At 35.3% G+C, this 18,887-nt stretch overlaps 2 protein-coding genes and 1 long non-coding RNA gene across 8 annotated transcripts in view; 2 read left to right on the top strand and 1 right to left on the bottom strand.

The window, feature by feature from the left end:
* The window catches only part of LOC120338032 (complement component C9-like), a 90,153-nt gene extending 73,170 nt beyond the window's left edge, over positions 1–16,983 (bottom strand). The window contains exon 1 of the mRNA XM_078117072.1: positions 16,966–16,983. The gene's annotated coding sequence lies outside the window, so the exon portion shown is untranslated. The remainder of the gene's footprint in view (positions 1–16,965) is intronic.
* Positions 5,575–9,823, top strand: LOC120337878 (arylsulfatase-like). The gene is made up of 7 exons (XM_039405781.2): positions 5,575–5,981; positions 6,626–6,775; positions 7,322–7,434; positions 7,837–8,053; positions 8,296–8,598; positions 8,750–8,926; positions 9,331–9,823. The coding sequence occupies exons 1-7, from the start codon at positions 5,681–5,683 to the stop codon at positions 9,651–9,653; spliced, it is 1,584 nt and encodes a 527-aa protein (XP_039261715.2). The 5' UTR covers positions 5,575–5,680; the 3' UTR covers positions 9,654–9,823.
* LOC144428187 (uncharacterized) lies at positions 12,118–16,987 on the top strand. 6 transcript variants are annotated; one of them, XR_013478196.1, is made up of 6 exons: positions 12,118–12,708; positions 13,518–13,685; positions 14,080–14,208; positions 14,619–14,699; positions 15,576–15,753; positions 16,532–16,987. It is a non-coding gene; the product is annotated as an uncharacterized LOC144428187 (long non-coding RNA). The 6 variants fall into 6 exon arrangements; XR_013478195.1 differs by having other exon boundaries at positions 12,122–12,708; positions 15,576–15,774; XR_013478194.1 differs by having other exon boundaries at positions 12,119–12,708; positions 15,576–16,987.
* The last annotated feature ends 1,900 nt before the right edge of the window (positions 16,988–18,887 follow it).

Here is an 18,887-nt window from a genome sequence, read left to right as displayed (position 1 = left end):
GCAAGAAAATTACCAATCCCTAGCATTGTTGGAACTTCACGTCGCACTCAGTTCACGTTCTCTTGTGACCTCGATGATAGAATCTTTGATTTTCACATACTCTGCCATACGCTATTTCAGCTTAAGAATAAACGTTTCTTTTCGATTTCTAGGCGCTACCAAGGTGCAATAGGAATGCTTCGGTGGTATATTTTGTTTCATTCTGTATTGACTGACAAAAATAAATGGGATTATAGATGTATTGACTCCTATTTAGGGTTAGCTAAGCTAAATTTGTCCAGTTGCCTCACGGTACCGATACTGAAGTATTTGCATCTCACCTTTGTGAATGATCCTCTCCCGATAACAACCAACATTCCGTGCCATTGTGCATGTGGCGGCTCAACTCTCATCAATGGTATATGCACAAATCTCCTCAACATGCAAGATTTAAAGAGACATAACTGTAATATAGCAGAGGTAATGACCCTCTGATGGTATGAGCGTCTTCAACTTGCTACGAACGATTGAGCAGATATAACTAATTATATAAAAAATGGCTCATCTTTCCTGCATCCCTATGCACGCAGTTTAAAATCGACCCAAGGACGACGGCATATCATAAAAATATACACTTTCTATGTTTGCTATATACTCTCCAAACATCGTTCATGTAATTCCTTTCAGATTGATCTCTACTGTGGCTCATATATATGTGTTAAACTAGGCTCATGTGAAACTATTGCATTGCAAATATGACGGATGCACCTCGATCTTTGGGGAATGAGTAAAAAAGATGGCGGAGATTCGACATTTACGTTTGGACTGATTCCAAAAATTTACTATTCGATTTGAAATGCCCAGCCATATTCGCAATTTTAAAAATTAAGCGCATAGCAATATTTATCACCAACATAATATTTTTTCTTTTCTGACTCATACCTTGCTTTCACGCATAAACTTCTAGAGTTTTTTTTATGCAATTCCACCCACTCCCCATTTTGTCAAACGACCAGGTCGAAAACTTGTACGCCATTATGTAGGAGAATCTTCTCTGTGTGCTGTGTATTTCGTACAAAATCCAAACCGTGTCCTACTACAAACTTCTTGTCTCATTCGACACACAAGAATTGTCATCGCAATAACATAACCGCAGGAGATTTTATACCGATTTACACCATAATTACATAAGCGACTGAAAATATTTCTCTCAGGTGTCAGATGCATTCTATTTTCCTGTGCTTTGTTTAAATCATAAGTCCGACTTTTCGTACTGAATATAACTTGGTCTGATCTGCGACGTGAGACATTAAATTATCATCATAAGCAGCTTTGAAACAGAGGATTGGGAAAGGGCACATTTTAAAGTTGCGTGTAACATGTATCCAGGGGAGTGTCTATGCGGAGGCCATACGGGCAGCCGCCCTGGGCAGCACGTTATAGGGGTGAGTTTGTTGCTTAGTTTGATGCTTGAAATAATAATATGCTAACATTTCATTCTTACTTGACCTTTAATTGATTTCTTCTCATGTATAACAACATCTATAATTTGCTCATCCCTCGTATTATTTTTGAAGTAGGTTTAAGGGGCATTTTCAAGGAATTGCGCACATAATCTACGAAATTGAAAAATAGTTCAAAAACAAGCAGTGTGTGGCTAAATACTTGTATTGTTTCATTTATTTAGTTGTTCAAATAAACTGCTGTAGGCAATCCTCTATGAATTGTACTACCTCTTAGCGAAATAAAAAAAAGGAAATACTTCCCTTAAATTAATACTGCTAAATATCGTCATCCCATAATTTCATGATGCTGTTTGTCACCAACATTTACACATCAGTTAATTACACAATTGCCAAAGCAGACTTTTCCAGCCTTGTTTCAGAATTATAACTACCGACCACGGCAATCACAACAAATGTATTTGTTGTTGAGGAACAACAAAAACAACGGAAAGGTTAAATTTATAGAATTGGCATACACGAGTTCAGGATGATATCCATATCGATCAGCATGCAACATGATGTGTTGCGTAATAATGTGAAATGAATAAAAATTTGAAATAGGTCTACTTCTTCATCAAGACAATAAACCTTTACTGGAATTCCACGTTTTCATTACCAACTTTCATACGAACCAACGGAGCGTGTCGGCTGCTGTCAGGAGCACTTTTTGATGGGACGCGGCGATTTTGCTTTACATTCGCATGTTGTTGGGCGGTGGATGATCTGAGGTACAATTGTTTCGTTGAGTCCCAATACTGTACTGGAGTAGGTTTGCCGTAATATTGTATGTCAGTGTTTGAATTTCAAGCTAAACCAAAATCTAGATGCTGACTAAATTTGACACGAAGTCCGGTTAGCGCAAAGCAGTTCCAATGTTTCGGCATACTTAGCGGTGGTAAAGTCTGTATTTTATCTATAATATAAAAAAATACTGTTGAGGTAACCCCTATACACAACGCACTCTACGAAGAAAGTACAGTACGACAGATGAGAAAGGGAACGACGAATTATGAAACGGCACGGTGAAGCGAGCGTCCCTTCAAAAACGTTACTGGCAGCATCGGTCAAAGGTCATGAAAGTTGGTAAGGGTATCACTCTCTTGATAAATTTATCTATCTGTACTGCCCAGCCGCTCAAGTTGCAACTTTTACCATGTGTTGCTGATCTCAAGATCTTCACAATATATATATTTGAGTTCAATCATTATTTATTTCAAAACTCTCCATTGTACATCTCGCTAGTACTTTTATATTCGCAGCTGCTCATCATTGTCCCACACTCCAGATATTTGACGGTACGTGGTTCTATGGCTAATGAAAACATGAAATGCATAAACCATGTCAGTCCAAAGTTGGTTTATATAACATTGTGACTTGATAGAATCATAATTTGAGTGAATATTACATCAAACAGCCGAGAAACGAAATAAGGGGTAAAACTGACTCTAGAATCAGGTATTCAAAGCCTATCACCGGACTGTCAGTACCAGTACGTTCATTATATAAAATGTCATTGCTTGATTGTCGTGTAGTCAAAGCCTCCCATGCATTAGCATTTTTGTTTGACATTAAATTATTGTTTCAATCTATTTGAAACCATGCGATAAAGAACCTACTCGCGAACTTGCGAAGAATATACGTTCTGGGACGGGTTCTAAGTACTACGTCATCAAAGGCCGTTTCCGAACTGCGGTCGATTTTCGTTGAGGCGGATTTTAAAAATTCATAAATACAAAACTAAGTCGACTATATGTAAATAGAAAGCGTTAACAATTTTGAAAAGATTCAAATCCATCAAAAAACAAATAAAAGTTTTCGTGATAACCCATCTTTAAGGCATTTAGCGCGTTCCATGTTGTAGTTTTGAAAAGTCTAAGATTTCAGTTTTGTTACATTAATTAATCATTTTTTCATATTAAGTTATATATACGTGGAGTACATATATATCTGTACTGCAGTGTATATGTCGCATTGCAATGCCTGGTCGATGTGTAGGTTCAAAACCCACGAATTTTGTTAAAAAGAAGAAGAAAAAAATAAAATTTCGAATCAAAGTTTCCTTTCTAATTATGCCTTAGCATTTGTACAATCTTCTTCTAAAGAAAAGATTGGCTGCTTTGTAAGTCCACGTGTGTGTGACGTAATTATGTTTAGGCCAATCACACTACAAGTCGATAGACATATAAAAGCTATTGGTTCTTGATTTTTGACGGTCGTTATCTGTCATTATCTGTTGCTATATTAGTCAATGTGCTTCAATGTTAAACTGTTATCGTTTGATTGTGTTAAACTGATGTATCTTAATTTGAATAAATAAATAATACAAACGTATTATTACAGATATATATGAACATTACGAAAAAATGAACGTCATTTGCATTCTACCCGTCACCCAGATTTTTTTTTGTGCTAATCAGCTAGCACAAAAAATATACAATATGAATTCGAGAAAACACATTTGATTATCTTTTCAACAACAAAATCCTCCTATTAACTGGACAATCTGCTAATCTTCAATATTCCAACTCCAATATTTAACCCCGTTTCCAGATAAACGGTAGCTTCAATTACTCGTAATTCAGCACGAGGCATGCAGGAAGATTGTGTGATGGTTCTATCAGTAAAATCGGTACTCCCGAAGGGTGTGAACCAAGATGGCGGACAACGGAACGTAGTATGTGTACCAGGTTAGGGTTAGGCCATAATTTCAGGTACAAATACCACGGGAATCACTTGGCTAGTTCCGAACTCATAATAAAACTGAAATAAGGATAATTGGAATAAAATTATGGCCTAACCCTAACCTGGTACGTTTTGATGTCTGCCATCTTGGTTCACATACTTCGGGGGTAACGTAAAATCTGAAGATAACATTATTTTTCATGTAATTTACTGGCGTATTGGAAAAGTATAAAAATTGGTTTATATGATGTGGAGTTAATTAATACATGTTTGAAGTCTCCACGTAGTCATATAAATATATTCTGATTATCCACGCTCGTCGCATGGGTTTAACTGCTATTGTTAAAATTATTGTTCAACTTATCGTCGAGTCCATACAGAGTATTTTAGAATACGTAATTGGTAAACGTATCAAAAAGAATAATCAAATTCAGTTTGATGTTTATTCATTTGCGTGTAATGATCAGTGTTTGAATATTCGGTCATTCACTGTGCACAGCAATTCTGTTTGCTGTTTGCACAGAAAATAATCAAGAAAAATACCGTAGTATTGCACTATACTACATGGACGTATGCGGCTGTGAAACGAGACGCATATCAGTACGGTTACCGGCATTTAATGTTACCGGTATCGGGTATTCTGTTCTTTCTTGCTCATAGCCTATATGTATATTGCTAAATGACATTGGCCGATATAACGAGCGCCATAATCCTACTGCGTTGGGAAAATTCAACCTCCTAGATTCAAATTCGAAAATAAATATAAACTTTTATTGACTTCTAATTAGCGTCCGTACTCCAAACTCTTTCCCATCGACGAATCTAAATTATGCTATGTGCACTCTTTGTTCGCGCATTCACGTTTTCCACGGCATTTACCACTTCCACCATTTGACACACTTGTTTATGACTTCCATTGTAGTATCTCATGCAATATCACTATTTATGTAAAGTACCAATTTTATCTTTGTTGCCAATTGTGTCTCTTATATACGGTTAAGCTTTGATTTTGTTACGAGTATATTATTTAGCAGAAGTAGTCGTAAAACATTTTTCAGTCCAAGTTCACAAAGTATATTTTACCGAAATTCTCGCCGTAAAAAGTCATTTAAAACTTCATGAACACGTACGCTAGAAATTCAGGGCTAACATATAAAGATATATTTATTTGAATCTAAACATTGTGCGCCAATAATGGATGCCAAAACGACCTAGTTTTCTGTAGCTGAACCTCGTGATTTATATTGACTTTCTCAAATAACTTTTACTTCGATGTCATTAAAATATACAACAGTTTTATTGCCTCTTTGAGTCAAATATTTTTGTGAACTATATATTTCTTCCGGTGTGTATATATACGGGGTAACCGCTATTCTTTGGATCTGTTTGCTACGATAGGGTGGTTGGTTCCAACTAAAGCTCATGTTCCGCAAACTTGCTTTTGTTGGGAAGAAAAAATTTAGTCCAAATTTCTTACAGGATAAGTTTAAAGTAACGCACTTCCGACAATTATAATGTTGTCTAAACCGTCGACTGGGAGTTTCGTAATTATGGTGACTTTTGCAATATGTATTTGCGTGAGTGTTGCTGTGAGTCTTTATTTCATTCTGGCGAACAACGACAACGAAAGCCCAGAACAGCCGAACATAATAATAATGTACGGAGATGACACTGGGTACGCTGACTTCCAGACATACGGACACCCAACACAAGAATGGAATGGTGTTGACAGGATGTCCCAAGAGGGTATTAAATTTACTCAATGGTCGACACCTTCCGCGCTTTGCTCTCCTTCCAGGGCAGCCCTTTCAACAGGTTAGATTATGAGAAGTGGTTTCAATCTTTTTCCTGACATGTCTATACTTAACACTTAATCTTAAACCTTTATCAAATAGATCATCCAGGTTTTTATTCAGACTCCAATATTTTTTCTTAAAACTCCAATTTTCTCTCTATAAACACTTCAGCGGCTTGGGTGACAGGAGCTAGCAACTAAACCCAACCTTCTGTCTTGAAGTCTGTTTCATGCTCTTCTTATCCAGTGATTTGCAAACTATTCTTGCTACTGATCGATAAAGTTGAAGAACATATATCACTAAGTCCGGAAACTAAGTTAGGAAATGATTGTAACATAGATGTGTTGTTTTGATAAATTTATTTTGCAGCAAAGATTTAAGTGAAGATCAATTGACATATCAGTAATATTCCCGATAGCGTGAAATTAGGGCATTAGACACGAAAATTTTCGACTCGGTCGCTGAAAACCCAATAAATAAAATTGCTATAAATATAATCATCAGAAATATTATGTTGAATATATATTTTTCCTTAAAAGCAGGTTTGATAAGCAATTTTTCCAACTGCTGGGCGGCAAAAACAATGACAATGAATGGTAAAATATCTCGGAAAAATGTAAACTGTACTTCAAAAAATGTGGTGTACTCCTTTTCATATTCCAGGACGATACCCCATACGCACCGGAGTTTTTGGCAGAAAACGCGTTTTTCAAACATCTTCATCAGGAGGATTACCACACAGAGAGGTTACTATAGCCGAAGCCTTGAAAGATGTTGGATATATTACTGGAATGGTTGGAAAATGGCATCTAGGTATAACCCCTCTGCATGATACAATGGAGAATGCGTTAGGAAATTTATCTGCGCTGATGATAAATGAAAGTGCTCCATAATGCCGAATATTAGATCATAGTCTTGAACATATTCAGTCACTGCGTACGTACATCTTGAATATACGTTATTTTCTGTCAACAATTTCTCAAAAAGTTGAAAATGTGAACATTTTCGAAGAATATTACTTTACGATACCTTTTCAAAAGTTTTAATTGTCACCGATACTATAAGGCACGTGAGTAATACCACGTTTTCATATTATTTATTTATTGAAAGAAAATTATATGATAGAAGAATCGCGAGTGGTGAGCGACTATTTAGACCATTTTTAAAACGTTGTTCAAATTCTTACTTCAGAGCTTTCACTACAAAGCGGATACGACATGGAAAGATTTTCTTTGTTTCTTGTTTTTAAAGACGCACAAATATATTTCAGTACCACGTTTAGCATGAGGCTAGTTAACCAATCTTATTGAAATAAAAAAAAAATGTTTTTGATATTACAAATTTGTTACTTACCTTCAGGAATAAACAAGAATAGTTCGACAGATGGATATTATTTACCGCACAATCATGGATTTGATTATGTTGGTACAATTCTTCCTCATACACAGAACGCTATATGCAATCCAGAAAAAGTATGATGTCATTTGTTATGCTGATGTGTTTCGTCTCCTAAATAAACTACGTCGTCAGACACCACCAAAAAAAAGTAGATTCATTGTTTCGATATCAAACACTGTTTAATTATCTGAAATAGACGACCGGCACTATGACAGATTATTAAAACTTAGATTTAGGATCTTATTGAAACCACAAACCCTATTTTGATATAGTGTTTGTTTTCTGGCATAAAACTATTTGTTCTTCCATTCACCTCATATATTGATCATGCTAATTTCACCATGTGTGCATATAATCTTTCAGACGAAAATGTTTTTGTTTATATTGTTTTGCTAAACGTTTTCATAACAATACTTAGTGAGATTTAAAATCATTCGTAAATGAACTGCTAAAAATAGTTTCATTTCAATTTTCAGTACAACGTACGTCAAATGAGAAACTGTTTTATATATCGAAACGATACTATCGTTCAACAACCAACCGATTTAACAACGTTAACAAAAAATCTTGTGGTTGATGCAAAACACTTCATCAATACAAATAAAAACAATCCCTTTTTCTTCTTTTTCTCCTTTCCACAAACGCATACGGCGCTGTTTGCCAGTCCGGAGTTTCTCGGAAAGTCGAAAAGAGGTGAGGGGGTAACTCTTGAGTAAATTTTACAAAACAGTAAAAATAAGATTGAAATGTTTTACTGCGGGTTATTTTTGAAAGTTGATCATAAAATATTGTCTATATACACTAAATTGCATACATAATTCTTAATCCCTCCTATTTACAATTTAGTTTTTTTATTATATTGATAATGAAAGTTGTAATAATGTTAAATTCGAGCGGGAAAGTTCTCTTGATTATTATTATTTTTTAATTTCAAGGACAATATGGTGATATGGTTAATGAAATGGGATCGTCAATCAATGAAATTATGGATCAACTGATTGATCTGAAAATAGAGAAACGAACTTTAGTTATTTTTCTATCTGATAACGGACCCAAGTTTGACGGGTGTGGAGACGGTGGATCTCCTGGCGTGTTTCGAGGCGGGAAAACAACTACGTGGGAAGGAGGAATTCGGGTACCAGCCGTGGCTTGGTGGCCTGGAACTATAAAACCTGGTGTTGTTAGTAACGCTGTTGTTAGTTCATTGGACATCTTCCCAACTGTTTTAAAAATAGCCGGTAATTCAAAAGTTAATAACCTAGTTTTTTCTTCGAACAAAATATTGTTCTAAATAATCAGTATAAATTGCTTGTAGATTCAGATTTAAACTCCATTGCGAAGAGATTTATTTTTTTATTGTTTGTACTAATAAATGCCAAAACATTATAGGTTCCAACTACATCAAACGTCGTAATCTAACGATAGATGGTCAGGTGAATGACGAAGTTATCAAAGGACTAAAATCAAAATCTTATGATGAAACCTTGTTCTTTTACTATAACGGCGTACTAACATCCGCCAGGCATCAACAGTACAAAATCAATTTTTATAAATTCCGATCGATAGGTAAGATGCGGAAATTATTGCCACTGGATTCTATGATTTATATCAATATGAGCATTAGCATAGTCGATCCTGGCTAATCCGCACGTTGAAATGACATTGTCCCTCTTTAACTTAAAAAACAGCAATGTTTTAGCTGAAATATCGGTTTTCATGTGTATCAGATTAAATTTGAAAAATAAATATAAGTAATATGCTTCTAGCGGCTTCTATCATCTCGAAGTACTGAAAAATTAAAATCGATTTTGGATCGATTTCGAAAAAAAACCTTAGAAGTTAGAAGTATAATCCACACTTAGAAACAAATCCAAACGAATTTTTATGTAGAACATTCTTTGGAACAAAAGCTAAAATGATCGCATCTGAAGTGTTGAATAAGTAGAAAATAATTTGAATTTTATATTCAGTGGATATAATGGAGGAGCTTGATGAAACAATTCGTTGCGACTACACCAGTTCAATTGTTAAAGATGCAGTTTTTGATATAGAAAATAAAGTCTCGAAGCAAGATACGCCACTCATATATGACATCGAGAAAGATCCCCAGGAATCATCTCCGTTGGATTCAGAAAGTAAAGAATATAAAAGAGTGATAAAATTGGTTGATAAACGAGTACAAGCTCACAATGCGAGTATATTGGCCGTAGAATCAGAAATTGACAAACCATATACCAACGATGCTCCATGTTGTAACCCACCTTTATGCACATGCAACTATAACGAGGAATAACAATTAGTGATAAAGAAATTAAACGATACTATTTTGAGCAAATTCGTGTCTGATTTGTAGTATTAATTAAATTAACAAAACGACAATCAATTTTCGCCGTTCAATTCCAAGTACCTCGAGTACGAACGTAAGTAGAAAAAACTCACGTTTTAACGCAGTAGGTATCGTATTTCATTGTATTATAATATGTATACATCTCGCTGGCGAATGCTTGTTTACAAAAACCTAAAAAAAACTCCAGCTCCAATGTAGCAAATGCATCACACTTTTCATGGCGCATATATAAAAATCATTAACGATTGCTAGTTTTCTAGAACTGAGTCCACAAAACAGTAGTTTAACGGTTAGGTTTTTAAATTTTATGACGGTAAACACACCTGAGATGCCTTGAACTTTTTATAGGTCGTTTTAAAGTTCTAACAATATACAAGGATTTTTCTCATCTGCGGTTTTGAATTTTCGAGATACTTAAGCTTGTTAAATTTATTCCCTTATGAACTTGAGGTGATTGAACCCTCGTGTGATGTATGAAATCAGGAGAAAAATAAGCGGATTGTTGGCCCATGAGACGATTTTATATTTAAAATATTGAGACATAATATTAGGTACCTATGTTATCAATTTTTGAATCGATACTGTGCTGTTGGATTTGGTGAGCAACTAAAAACAAACATAATTTAGCATTCCGAACTTGGGTAAAGCTCGAAATTTCGACATTGACTTTTAGACACAATATTAAAATAATAATAGTAGTAACAGAACTATAGACTTACTCTCATTATTCCAAATTGAAGCAGATATTACCAGATTCGTTACCGTGAGGAAACTAACAAATATCTTAATCGCAGTTTTGGCAAAGCGAGAAAAAGTGAATAAACCAATAATAAGCTTTTAGTTTTCTTTTCAAATACCTATCTATCACGCCAATATGGATGCAGTATGCTCTATGAATAATGTTAGCAAACTACCTACTGCTGACAAATCTTGCGTTATTTATGCATGTGAAACAGAAATTTGACGTTGTACACCTGAAGGTATTTCTTTCTATTATATTGTAATTTTCTGCGCCTCACTTAGTGATACATTCGACTTGAGTCACCCCTGTTAGTTTGAAATGTATTTGAGGGGTTTTTGGTTTGAAAGGTTCGCATGCGGAGGTCCAAGTCCACAAAGAAAGGCTTTCAGATGGTTCTTGTAACCAGTTTTGTATATTTCTTAATTTGGAAAATAGTTAACAAGTTAGGCATAAGAGACGGTTCCGAGAGTTATTTATATAACTATAGGTGTGGGTTTTCATAGTAACGTCACAGTTATAATTACGATTAGGTTGCTGTTATTAGAAACTAAACTTTTTTTATTGCATTTGGCATCAAAATAATTTTGTTTAAAATTATTTGAAACTGCTACGTTTGGCTAATTTTTACCTGTCTTTTGTTTAAACGGTGGCGAAATACAACGAACAATAAAAAATATGAAAATACTGAACACTGTAATAACGAGTCGCGTTTTGATGTTATATTAATTAAGCCAGAGGTGGCCATCGACCAACACGACGATCGCGATCGACCGGTCGATCGCCACCCTTGCAGCGGTCAATCGCGAAAGATTTTGAGCGAACTTCACAACTTCCCGAAAAAGTTGTATTCAATCAGTAGTCACGCCATGACTGTTTTGTGTTCTAAAGAAGAGGAATACCATACAGTACACACGACACATAGGCACATGAGATAAAACCTGATAAAACAAGTAGGTTTGTTACCGAGCTTTAGAAACGAACAGACCGAGCGAGTTTTTGAGCGACGACAAATTTGGATATGTTTGGTGATTTTTCTATACCCCAACATTTCACCCCCCCCCCCTTTTTTTTTATCTGTCACTCATTTAATCCTCAACTGAATTTGATTGCATTTCCAAATCCAGGCATCGACAGAAAGTGTGAATGCCTTCGATCTTGACGACATACCTGGCAACTATTCACAAAAATATTGCTCATTTTTAACAAATAATGACCACTTAAAAATCTTTATTCTGAAATTGAAGAGTAAGTTTATGGCAATATTAGTGCTTCATCACATTTTAATGCTGTATGTCTTCGCCTGGAATAACTGAATAATATAATAGCTTATTTAAATTCTTAAGGGGGCTCAGTCTATAGTCCTTTGTGTCTCTGATAATAATTATACGAATAATTTTAAATAGGCCGTGATAATGTGAGTCAGTGACATAATCATAACAGTGTTTTACTATTATTGTATGACATTAGACTCTTTTGTTCAAATCCCATAAATTTTCTCGCAAGATTTCTTAAACCACTCTATCCTCTTTTCAGCAAGACCCAATTATTTAGTTCAGTTTTTCATAGTATTTGACTATCCTCAGATTTTAGATTCAGATTTTATTTTCGTCATGCAAAACCAATATACGATATGAAAAAATAAAAAAGGCATATATATAACAAATTACGAAGACGGATATCGGCTTGTGCAATAGACAAGGGATCGCGAAAGACTCAAAGAGTCATCCAGTCAGCGACACCTTGTAGCTGCATTGAAGCAACAAATATAGCAACCGAACAACTCAATATTAAATAGTCACTAAATTCGACACAATCATATATATAAAAGGGACAACAAAAAGAATGCCACAATGACCACGAAAATTTACCTAAACATTCACTTAATTAGACTCAATCACAAAAAGGAACAACAAAGTTTGAAAAATAAAATACAGGATGTCATAATAACTATGGAGTATTAGATATTTACCTAATTAAACTCAATCATACAAACTAAGAACAAAATAAAATCGAAATAAACACCGAGATACTACAATGATTACATCGTATTATATGACTCAACAGCGACATATGTAAGAAGGATATGCCTCAATGACAACAAAGAATTGCGAAATAATGCTGACTAAGCATACACAGTAAACCAATATGGCGTGCCCTGCGACGGGCTTCTGGCTGCGAGAAAATATTAAAACAAGAACAGTACACAGCGAGCACACAAGTTGACGAACATGGATGGGAAAAGCAGCACCACAAGGATGGGTACGGTACATATACAAATATAATATTTCCAGACTAGTTGCAACTAGGCTTATAAGTATCTAGGTATAGGCTCTTCAGTGCATGTTTATACAAGTTATAAGTACTGGTCCGAATGCTATTGGGGAGGTTATTCCACAATTTAAGACCAACAAACTTGATTGAGTTTGGTGCTAAAACGATTTACATAATAAGAACTGCCAATAGAGGACCGTGTTCCATATGAGTGAACATTGCTTTGTTTTGAAAAATAGTTTGTGAACGCAGTTACGCAGGAGGGAGTTATTTGCAGTGGTGTTGGTGCATCAATTTCAGAACTTCTATGTTATAAATGTCTGCCAATTTAATAATTTGAAGGTTATAATAAATAGGACTGAGTCGTGAAAAATAACTAGCGGCAGATCTCGCACGGATTGCTCGGTTCTGCATAATTTCAATGCGATGTAATAGTGTTCTAACAGCTGAACCCCAAGCAATTATGCCGTATTGGATATGGCTCTGGAATAAGGAGTAGTACACCATCAGTAGTGTTGTTGGTGATGTAAATCGTCTAAGCTTGTAAAGTATTCCAACCGATTTAGATAAAATAACGGATAATTTGGATAAGTGAACATCCCATTTCATTTTACTATCTAAATATATGCCAAGATATTTATAAGAATGGACATTTTCAAGTTCTTTGTCATCAATTTGTATTACTGTTTCATTTTTAGGTTTGCACTGGTGTGGAGATATTAACATAGTTTTTGATTTGTCAATGTTCAGTGTTAGTTTATTTGACCGCATCCAATTTGATACCTTCGCAATTTCAGAATTTACTCTCAACTGAAGAACTGCACAAGATTTGTCGCTGTCGAGAAGATTGGTATCATCAGCAAACAATTTGGTAAAGAAGGAGGAACAACAAGTTATGTCATTTACATAGACTAGAAATAGAAGAGGACTCAAGCAACTATCTTGAGGAACTCCGTGAGTCACTGGTAAGGGAGAGGAACAACACGACCCCACTTGAACATATTGTGATCTATTACTTAAATAACTAGAAATGAGTTTGTTTGCTGTACCCCTGATACCAAAATGTCTCAACTTGTAAATCAGGATGTTATGATTTACGGTATCGAAGGCCTCTCTTAGATCTAGGAATGTTGCACTGACAAACTCCTTCTCTGGTTTATCGTAGATATATGATATTGTGTCTAAGATACAATGTGATGTAGATAGACTATTTTGGAAGCCAAACTGTGATTTATTTATTACATCATGTTTCGTAAAAAAAAGCATTGAGTCGCTTATGAATCAAACGCTCAAATATTTTACTTATTGATGAAAGAATTGAAATTGGTCTGTAATTTGACATACGTTTTTTATTGCCAGATTTGAAAAGAGGGATCACTCGGGCAATTTTGAGACATGCAGGGAAGATTCCAAACAAAAGTGAACAATTGAAGAATTCAGCCAAACATGGTGCAATGCGATCAGCAACTAATTTAAGGAAACGTGCTGGTATGTTGTCTGGACCAACTGCCTTCCTGTCTTTCAAATTATGTATTTCTAATATCAATTCATTTGTAGTCGCTGGGCTCATGAAGATGGACTGGTTTATACAATTGTGAAGAAATTGTTTAAAGCTATCCTGTTCAGTGGAAAACTTGCCTGAAAGGCTAGACCCAATTGTAGAAAAATACTTATTAAATTCTGTAGCAATCAAAAGTTCATCTCTAATTATAGAGCCATTTTCAATATCGATCTCGTTAACTTTTTGATTAGATTTATTTTTTACATGAGTGATTTCGTTAACTGTTTGCCATGTTGACCTAGGATTACCTTTGTTTTTAGCAATAAGGTTTTGATAATAGGTTTGTTTTGAATCATCTATGGCTCTAATCAAAACATTTCTATACTTTTTGAAATAGGAGCGTTCGGAAGTGTTCCCTTTCAAAAAGTGGGATTCAAACATCTTATTTTTGTGGCGAATAGAAGCAAGCAGCCCTTTGGTTAGTCATGGTTTTAATCGTAGCCTTTTTTGACGACGTGAGAGTGGTCGAAGCGGGGCGTGGCGATCAATCAGGTGAACAAAAGATTTTACAAATTCGCTGAAAACACTATCAAAGTTTTGGGAACTCAAATTGTTTCTAGCAATATAATTATGAAAAATTACTTGTGTATCTGTTCGAAAGCAATCGATCGAGAATTTTGACATGTCAATTGCTATTTTGACATAATTTGTATGGGCTGGTTTTATGCCACTGAGGCAACACATGACAGGAAAATGGTCTGTTATGTCTGAGAGAACTACATGAGATTTGATTGTAAAATTTGAAATATTAGTATAAATGTGATCTATAAGTGTTGATGATGTACGGCTTACTCTAGTAGGCTTAGTGATTAATGACTTGGCATTGTGAGAAATTAACATATTGGCATAATTTGCAGTTTGGGCATTAGTTGACGTTGTAAGTAAGTTAATGTTAAAATCTCCTAGTATCAAAAACTGTTTCTTTGCCAATTTAGCAAGAGATGCTTCAAATGCATTAGTAAAGCTTGGAATATTATTACGAGGATGCCTATATATAACACCAACAATTAATCTTATTGACTGCGTTGGCCGAACTTATTTCAAACCATATATTTTCACAGTTGGAGTGATTAAGATTGTAATCTGAAATTTCATTATAGATGAGATCGTTTCGAATATAAGCACCAACACCACCTGCTTTTGTGATGGATGGCATGTGTATAAAGCTATACCCATCAATATTAGTGTTGGAAACAGGGTTACACGATAACTTTGATTCACTTATCGCAATTATTTGTGGAGGGGATGAGAAATTAGATAATAGGGTTGTTAATTTATCAATATTTTTTTGCAGGGATCGAATGTTCACATGGAAAATACAAAAGTCAGACAATGATTGAGAAGAATTTAAATCAACAACTCCTACATTATTGCATGTTCAATGTCACAGGAATAAGCTAATCGAGGGTCGTTTGCTAAAGCCATGTATGAAATGTGAGAGATATTTTCTCCAGGCTGGAAATAAATGGCCGGTAGTTTTGATATATGTTTGGGTAATACATAAAATTATTTTGACTATACAATGTATGAATATTTATAATCAATAGACCTACTTGATGAGAGAAAGGTCATCTTCGTTATTGATGGGGATGGTAGTTGTCATTTCGTTCTTTTTTATTAAAACTTTTCCATTATGTGTCCATAGATATTTATATCCACATTCTTTTTTAAGATCTCTTGCTTTAAAAAATAAGTCCTTGTTATTGTCATTAAGGTTTTCGATGATGAATATCCTAGTAGATCTTGTAAAATGCTGAAAATCTTCATGAAAATTGGCCGATCTCAGTTGGCGACGATTTTTTAGAATTTGATACCTTGTTTTTCTGCGTACAAATTTAACAATAATTGGTGAAGGCTTTTTGTTGTTTTCTTCTGACATCCGGTGACAGTTTGATATGTCAAATGATTGCAGCGGTACATTTATTCGTGCTGCTACCTTCTTAATTAATTTTCCACAATCTTCATCAGGTGAGTAGGGTATATTGTGAAATTCTTAATTATCCAGCCTTGACCTACGCTCCTGGTATTGGCGTTCAGTAAGGATATCTATTTCTTCTTCTAGTTCTTCCACAATACTTTCAAGTTGACGAATTCTTCTGGTGTTTTTAACTGTGATGGTGCTCAGTTTGTCATAATTGGCATTAAGTTCGTCAAACTTTCTGGCAATGAATTCTTGGCTTGTCTTTATTTCTCCAACCTCATCTTTAATGACATTGATCGAGGATAGCTGAGTTTTCGTTTGTTTTATAGATTCATCCAGAGATGATAGAGACTCCTGGATTCCAATGCTGGTCGGGGTGGTTGAAGAGAGATCCAGAGCTAATTTTTCAATGTGCTGTTCAATTATAGCCAGTATTTCCAGGCGCAGTGTCTTTAGAATTGTGCTCTCAAGTATGGAGACTAAATTGGATATGTTGTGTTCTGTTAAGTTGGATGCTGAAGAAGTATATGCTGCTTGACGTTCAGTTGGACTTTTACGTTTCAGGGGTTCAGGAGGGGCATCGCTTGATCTTGAATATGGCATATTGTCCTTCCTTGAATCCACAGACAGGCAGATTGATGTTGTGAACAGATGTTATAGTTCATTTGAGGAATTCAACACCAGATGATTCAACATTCCATTTTTAGAGTGTCCATTATAGGCTATGATATTATTTAACACTAGTCAACTATATCTGCAAACTTAATACAACCAAATACTCCTCATCACTTTATCATATTGCATTCTACACATTATCTTGGTACCGGTATCAGATTGAATGGGAAATATTAGATAAGTGTTTTAGAAGTACAACAGACCGGAAGTTCAATACATTCGCGTATTTTTTGTTTGTTTATTTCTTTCCCAAGCCTCGTTTAACTAGGTTTGTGAATTTTGAGCGGGCACAGGATATTTCTCATGTTTTTTTCGCTCTCCTGAATTCTCCATTTCCAATTTGTGTTATGAAGTTCTCAGAAATAAACTGTTCGAGCTTGAATATAAACAATGGACGTGTCTTGAAAAATTTGGATTCGGATTCTCTCATATGCTCAAAATGCAGTTGCTCTATTTTTAATAAGGGCGTCTGTTTGTTTCCTTATGTCGAGGTTTTAATTCATACCTGACAATTTATGAATGGTTAGGCGGTATCAACAGACAAGCCCGGTTAACCTATTGAAACAGATCTGGTGGAATGGTCAACTTCGTGTTCGTCTCCGCCAGTGGTAGGATCAGAACTGATAAGAATCATCTGAACCTAACGCAAAAGTGCAAGTAGCGAAATTTCTTGTTCCACTCTTGTAGTACTGCACGTTCATTCAGTCAAACAGGGCGTGCGATCATCAGCTGGAAGACGTTGGGTAAAATTATAGTAGTGAATTAATTCGCAAACCAAATTTTAAATCTCATCTCATTTTGGTTCGTATCTTTCGTGTCAGCAATGACCGTCCTTATCGCCATTGAAAAATAGGAAGCAAAAGACATCTTCACAAGGGCTGCGGGATATTTTTTTCTGTTTGTATTTTTCTATTTAAATACAAACTTTCGAAAGGTAGTCACTGAGTATACCAGTACTGTATTCAGCCCGTCAGTGCTGTTTTAATGCCGATAAACTTGACAATGATGGCATTCCAACATATTGACAATATGGTAGGTCGGGTGTCGCGTGTTAGCACCCATTTTGTATTCTACGCTCAGCAGCTCACAAGGCGGGTGTTTTGGGGGAAGGGGTGTTTTAACTTGGGCAGAAAAACGACGTATAATAGAGTCCCAACGTTAAAAGGGAGAAATTTTGCTGAAAAAGGTATGTGAACTCGGATTCATTTTATTTATCTGCTGTCAGAAATACATTAGATGAAATACATCCTTTAGTAAACTAACACTGCTAATTTTTGAATAGGCCGGGCCATTTAAGAGATAAGGTGGACTTTAAGTGAAGGAGGGTGGAGGTTTGTTTAATATTGTCTGCTAAGAATATCAATGAACCGCCGTCATCGACACTTGCGTATTATTATTTCGTGGTTTTCTCATTCTTATTACTAAAATCAAAAGCACTCTCATCGTCAGAAATATACTAGGTCTCCTAGTAGTTAGGTCTGGTGTAAAAATTTCATCTTAACCCATTCAACTTCTTGTTCCACAGTTGTTTGTTTGAAATATGTCCGCGGATATGCCAAGAAATTACAAGAAGAATACGTCTTAAAGCAGTGGTTCTTTATGTACCTGCGGACTCCCTATGATTCTCTGAAGTAACCGCGGACCCCCACAATTTTCAAACCGAAAATTCAATAGAGAAATATAGAGTGGAGCTATTTGGACAACATTTCAATTAGCTCCCACTTTTCACGTATACTCAACACAAGTAGTTTACTAATTTATCTCATGCGATCTTGCACATCAAGTTTGTTTCCTGCTTTCGTCTTGATTAGAGCAGGAGTACAAAACCTGTGTCCAAATAAGTAATTAGATACGAAGGGTATAATGATGTAAAATGCAGAGGCCATATGCTCACAATTACTAGTTTTTGTGCAATATATTCATGAATATGATATCAAAACTGAATTTTTGTTTTGCCCTCTACTGCAATAAGTGCAGATATAATGGAAAAGATATCAACATTTTTTGATA

This window comes from Styela clava, chromosome 10 (assembly GCF_964204865.1).
Source record: "Styela clava chromosome 10, kaStyClav1.hap1.2, whole genome shotgun sequence".
Lineage (NCBI taxonomy): Eukaryota > Metazoa > Chordata > Ascidiacea > Stolidobranchia > Styelidae > Styela > Styela clava.
Note: the sequence above shows the minus strand (reverse complement) of the source record. Positions and strands in the feature narration are given on the sequence as shown.